This window comes from Dendropsophus ebraccatus, chromosome 12 (genome assembly GCF_027789765.1).
Source record: "Dendropsophus ebraccatus isolate aDenEbr1 chromosome 12, aDenEbr1.pat, whole genome shotgun sequence".
Classification (NCBI taxonomy): domain Eukaryota; kingdom Metazoa; phylum Chordata; class Amphibia; order Anura; family Hylidae; genus Dendropsophus; species Dendropsophus ebraccatus.
The window spans coordinates 21067712-21073616 of record NC_091465.1 but is presented as its reverse complement, the minus strand read 5'-3'; the positions used below and the strand labels follow the sequence as shown (position 1 = coordinate 21073616).

Below are 5905 nucleotides of genomic sequence, written 5' to 3'. Positions count from 1 at the left end.
TGAGGAGGAGGTGGAGGAGGTAGAGCGGGGGCTGGGGCATCTGTGAGCCGGGAGACGCTGTGGGGGGGCGGGGGGGGGGGGGCCAGGCTGCAGTCACATGTCTGGGGGAGAGGAGGCTTCTCCTTGTTGACACTCAGCGAGGCTGCTGTGCCGGCTATATATGGCCTCAGAGGGAAACAGGTGGCGCCCCCTTCCTGCTGGGAGTGCACAGCGCCCTGTGCAGCCGCACTGCTCGCACACCCCTAAGGCCGGCCCTGTAGACATCTCTGGCCTCAGGAGGTTCACCTTGTGACATATGACAAAGCTGGTGATGTTTGCTCATATGTATGAAGTATTATTATTATAATGGTGAGTAAACCCTATATATATAGCTTATTATTAGACAGAACAATAATATTACGAAGATCAAGACACCCAGACGCTACACACTGAACATGGAGGCAAACTCATTTAAACACTATGCACAACATGATTTTGACCATAAGCAATTTCTTCAGACGTTTTCTTCTCCAGCTGTAGATCCCGCTTTGTTTGAGTTGGCAATTCTATTTCCCTTAAAAGTCTGCATAAAGAACGTTGATTTGGGTATGGAAAAGATTACATTTTAATATAATAGGAAATTTTAGGTGTCTATAGGGGCATAATCTGGTATTTTCGGCTATTATTAGATCGGTTGTAATTAGTGTTGAGCGGACTTGCCGAACTGTTCAAATTCAGCGATTTTCTCAGAACCTGAATGCTCAACCGCTTCACTCCTGGTGGCTGGAGAAGTTGGATGCCGCCCTAGGGAGTCCTGGGAACCATAGATACAGCCATAGCCTGTATACGTGTTTTCCTGGCAGCCCTAGGGCGGCATCCAACTTCTCCAGCCACCAGGAGTGAAGCGGTTGAGCGTTCAGGATTAGAGAACATCTCTGAATTTGAACAGTTCGGCAAGTCCGCTCAACACTAATTGTGGTAAACACATGAAACCGAGGAGTTCTCAGTTTAGGAACATTGATATTGTATATCAAAACATTGGACCCAATGTTAGGCCAATTGCATATAAGGACCCAGAATTTACCTAATTGGGGGCAAATTAAGCTTATACTGTATCTTATTGGACTTTGAAGAACTGGGATGTACTGTTGCATTTAGTCAATAGCTGCGATAATTTATTCATGGGCATATAACGGGTTTCTCAATAGGCACCCCTCCTCCCATACTGGTCTGGGATCCCCTATGGGGCCGCAAATAACTGACATGTCAGTTTTCTGAGGCCGCAATTCAATGAATTGCGGCCGTAGGAAACACTGTGAGTTCACACAATAAAGCGAGCAGCTCCGGCCGCTTGCTTCATTGTGTGCTGTGGGAGGTTCTGATGCGGGCCCGCGCTGATGCGCCCGCATGAGAACACTATGGCCAGAAGGTCATCCAGCCAGTACTGCAGTACCGGCCGGGATGATCCCTGCAGAGACCGGCCGTTCTGTGACCCGGCCGGGGTCAGGGAACGGCCAGTCTCTCACTTTGTGTGAACATAGCCTAAAGGTGTGAGCCACCAAGACCTATAAATTGTCGCCTAGGATAATACTCATGAGAAGTAAAATTGTCTGTATTCCTAAATGATTTGCAATCTAGTCATGTTTCATTACCAATACCGCCTTCTCTGTTGCCACTTGTTTCTTTGACCTTCGTCTCCGTCCTCCCCAATTGCACTGATTTTGAGCCTTGGAGTGTTGTTAAATGTCGTCCATTATGTTTTTACAGTGAAATCTTTAGGAGGAACTTTGTGTGATGTTTCGCTGGGTCCGAACATTTTGCACTTGTTACCGTTCTGTGAATATTTCACAGATATTATTCTTCTGGAGGTCAATGAGAAATGCTGCAAAGAACTTGAGAGATGGCTGAAAAAGGAGGCAAATGCTGTGGACTGTGCCTTTGGAGCTAAGTTTATTGGACACCTGGGGATCAGCAGGTAACATAGTACATGAGCCAGATTTCATCTTCTGCATTATATTGCTGATCTAAAATAAGTTTATATTGTTTGAGAAATATCCTACCAGATACAGTGGTACCTTGGTTTAAGAGTAACTTGGATTAAGAGCTCACAGTTTTTCAAAATTGTTACTTGGTGTAAGAGCTCCCTGTACTCAGTGGGAGGGTAAGTGGGGGGAGGGGCATGGTCTGCATAGCGGGATCTACAGCACTGTATTCTGACCCAGAAAGACTCCCTAACCTTTCAAATCATAGCAATCCACTTCAGGCTGGGGCTTGCATCAGGGGACAGGACGGTGGAGGTAATCTCTTCATAGCTGTAACCCCTATATGTGCCCACATCTGCCCTGCTAATTCCTTCATGCTCCCTGCAGTCTCTGTCAGCCCTTGTGTTTCCCATCCTCTCCATTCCTGCAATAATGTGCCGGCACTTACACTCAGCTATACACACTGCTGCTATAATGTGCCTGCACTTACACTCAGCCATTCACACTGCTGTATAGAAAAAGTTTCTGTCACTGTCCTCCTTCACAGCTCTGTGATTCTCACTTCCTGATTGGTCCATGATGAACACACACCCTTCCCCATTGCTGTCATGTCACCACGCTGTGACCACACTGACAGCAGCCCTGCTTCTCTATTCTAGCCTATTGTACTACACTACTGCATTATGGGGATCTGCACCTCCATCCAGTATTTACAAAATGCTGCTGTTTTTCAGGTTTATGCACTTACTATACATTAAACTCCACATGCTGATTGCTATACTGTACAGTAACTTATAATATCACATATTCAGCTTCTTCTAAATGTGTGTTACATTTGTTTTACATGTTATTCAGAATAAAAAAAATCATTATTTTGGGAGTGTGGAACCAATTGTCTGCATTTCAATGATTTCTTATGGGAAAATTTGCTTTGGTTTAAGAGTGATTTGGATTAGAAGCACGGTCCCGTAACGAATTATGCTCGTAATCCAAGGCACCTGTACTTAGCTCCCTGTTTGAGTGAAGAGCGAACACGTTCGTAAATGTTCATATGTTCATACGAACACGACTCTAATTGTCGCGTTCGCCAATCACAAACAATTTGTTCGATGACCAGAGTGGTTAAAACAATCAATTTCAAACATATTCGAACATGCAAACATTTATCTTGTGATGTACACAACTGCGTAAGTTTCCTCCCACGAATTTGAAAGAGCCAATGAGTGTTTGTCACCATATACTGCCTGTCATCGTTTGGCTGCTTAAAGCTAAGCAAAATGACTGTTACTCCAACCACAATGCCAAAATGCACTCCTAGGGTCAGCCACAATCCCTGCCACCCAAAATATTTACCCCCCTCACATTCTCGAGTGTAATGCTCCATGCCCATAGCTGTAAAAAAGTCCCAGTTTTGCTAGGACTGTCCCGCTTTTGAAATGACAGCCTCTGAAAAATATTTTCCTGATATTTCCTGGGAAGACTCATCTCCACGGGCCATCCTCCTATTTTATTTAATTATAAGCACTCCTAATGTGTGAGAAACCATTGGCTCCTTGCTCTGCCAGTCATTCTGTTGGCCACAGGCATTATTCTATCGTCAATGGTGCTGGAGCCAACAGCCCGAAATGTTTGTCTCACAGATTTTGCTAAGATAAGACATTGTCAGAGAAGTCTTCGCCATGGCTGAGCCAGATAAAGAAGAGAAGGCAAAGTGAGCGACTCTGAGCAGAGTAGATGCCCCCTGTGAATCACTGGATGTAACTGCACTGTAACCACTTATCTTAAATATATTCTCTGTCCATATAAATGGTTAACACTCTGCTTGTTGGTAGTGGCATAGAGAAGGGTAAAGGGAGAGTGAAGATCATATCTCTGAAGCTACTTGTATACAGTGATAATCAGTTATATGGAGAGAGAAGATAACTCTGCTTGCGGGTAGTGATAATCAGTTATATGGACAGAAAAGATAAGTCTGCATGCTGGCAGTGGCATAGAGAAGGGCATAGGGAGAGGGATCTTCTCTGTTCACATAACTGATTATCACTGGCAGCAAGCAAAGCTCATCCTCCCCTCTCGCCATTCTCTACGTCACAAGCAGTCTACTAGACTTTGCTAAAATCTATAATATGCTGGGGGCCTGATACTGGGGTCTAAAATACAGTATGCTTCCCCTCTACACCCAGCGGTGGCAAGCCACACCCACAGTAAGCCACACCCCTCAAAACCAAAGAGCCCATGGAAGAAAAATATCCATCCTATCTGTGTGGTCTGACATGTAACTCTCTTACTACATAGAATATAATCTATGATTCTTTGCAGTCTAAGCCTGTTGGGAAAGGAAGATATTCTGAGAAGAAAAGTGAAAAGTGTAATGATATATGATCTGAACAATGAGAACCCCACAAAGGCCGTTGTGCCCCAAAAAGTTGATTGTCTTTGTAATGTCTATGTGCTAGATCATGTAAGCGAAGACCAGGAGAGCTTCCGGAGGAACCTCAAGGCAATCACATCCAATCTTAGAGTTGGAGGAGTATTTATATCTCTTGGCACCTTCAATACTCAGTTTTACCATATCGAGAAGCAGAAGTTCAGCTCTTTTGCCTATGATGAAAGTTTTCTGAGGAAAGTCCTGGAGGAGGCCGGCTTCACTATAAAAGTTCTGGAGAAGCAGAAAACTAAAGTCCTGAGCGAGATCATCAAATACGATGAAGTGTGGTTTGCGGCTGCAGTCAAAATGCGAGAGGTGTAAGTTCTACTGATCCCGGGCTTCACCTACCATCACTGTGGCATGTTACAGGGAGATGTATACCCCACCCAGGAGCATATCCAAAAAAGATTAGAAGAGTTACTTAAAGGAGATGCCCGGCGAAAAATTTTATTAAAGCATTGTATTGCCCCCCAAAATTTATACTTATCACCAATATACACATATTATAGGAAATGCTTATAAAGTGTTTTTTTTTTCTCTGCACTTACTACTGCATCAAGGCTTCACTTCCTGGATAAAATGGTGATGTCACTTCCAGGATAACATGGTGATGTCACGACCCGACTCCCAGAGCTGTGCGGGCTGTGGCTGCTGGAGAGGATGATGGCAGGGGGATGCTCAGTGTCCCTCCAGTGCCCTGCGTCGCTTAGTGTCCTCCTGCCATCATCCTCTTCAGCAGCCACAGCCGGCACAGCTCTGGGATTCGGGGCGTGACATTACCATGTTATCCAGGAAGTGACATCACCATTTTATCCAGGAAGTGACATCACTATGTTATCCAGAAAGTGACATCACCATGTTATCCAGGAAGTGACATCACCATTTTTATCCAGGAAGTGACATCACCATGTTATCCAGGAAGTGACATCACCATGTTATCCAGGAAGTGAAGCCTTGATGCAGTAGTAAGTGCAGGTAAAAAAAAGCACTTTATAAGCCTTTCCCGTAATAAGTGTATATTGGGGATTTGTATAACTTTTGGGGGGAAATACAATACTTTCCTAAAAAATTTTGCTGGACTTCTCCTCTAATGGAAATGTCTACATATGATTTGTTCCCTTTGCTATCAGTTTGCTTTCCTTATCTTTGCTGATCCAGAATTACATCCTGTATTAAACTTCACTATTCACCTGCTAGAGTCATTGTGTACATTCATTACTTGTCCTGTACTGATCCTGAGTAACATCCTGGATAATACTCCAGAGCTGCATTCACTATTCTGCTGGTGGAGTCACTATGTAAATCGATTATATTACTTATCCTGAGTTACATCCTGTATTATACTCCAGAGCTGCACTCACTATTCTTCTGGAATAACTATGTACATACACTACATTTTATTCTGTTTTAAAGGGAACCAATTGGGCTGATATGGTTCCCTGGAGCAATGTATAAAGCTCCTGCAGCAGCCGTGGCACGTACCAGCCGCGGCTGCAGCAGGAGCTTTAAACCGGGG

At 44.3% G+C, this 5905-nt stretch overlaps 1 protein-coding gene across 1 annotated transcript; it reads left to right on the top strand.

The window, feature by feature from the left end:
- The first annotated feature begins 409 nt into the window (after window positions 1-409).
- On the top strand, window positions 410-4874 carry LOC138769509 (nicotinamide N-methyltransferase-like). Its single transcript, XM_069948036.1, has 3 exons — window positions 410-585; window positions 1747-1954; window positions 4281-4874. The coding sequence occupies exons 1-3, from the start codon at window positions 435-437 to the stop codon at window positions 4708-4710; spliced, it is 789 nt and encodes a 262-aa protein (XP_069804137.1). The 5' UTR covers window positions 410-434; the 3' UTR covers window positions 4711-4874.
- Window positions 4875-5905: the final 1031 nt, after the last annotated feature.

Excerpts from the sequence above, each read along its gene's own strand:
- LOC138769509 (XM_069948036.1), top strand. The coding sequence starts at position 435 with ATGGAGGCAAACTCATTTAAACACTATGCACAACATGATTTTGACCAT. Across the intron at positions 586-1,746 it reads CATAAAGAACGTTGATTTGG|TGAAATCTTTAGGAGGAACT; the intron begins GTATGGAAAAGA and ends ATGTTTTTACAG. Across the intron at positions 1,955-4,280 it reads GGACACCTGGGGATCAGCAG|TCTAAGCCTGTTGGGAAAGG; the intron begins GTAACATAGTAC and ends GATTCTTTGCAG.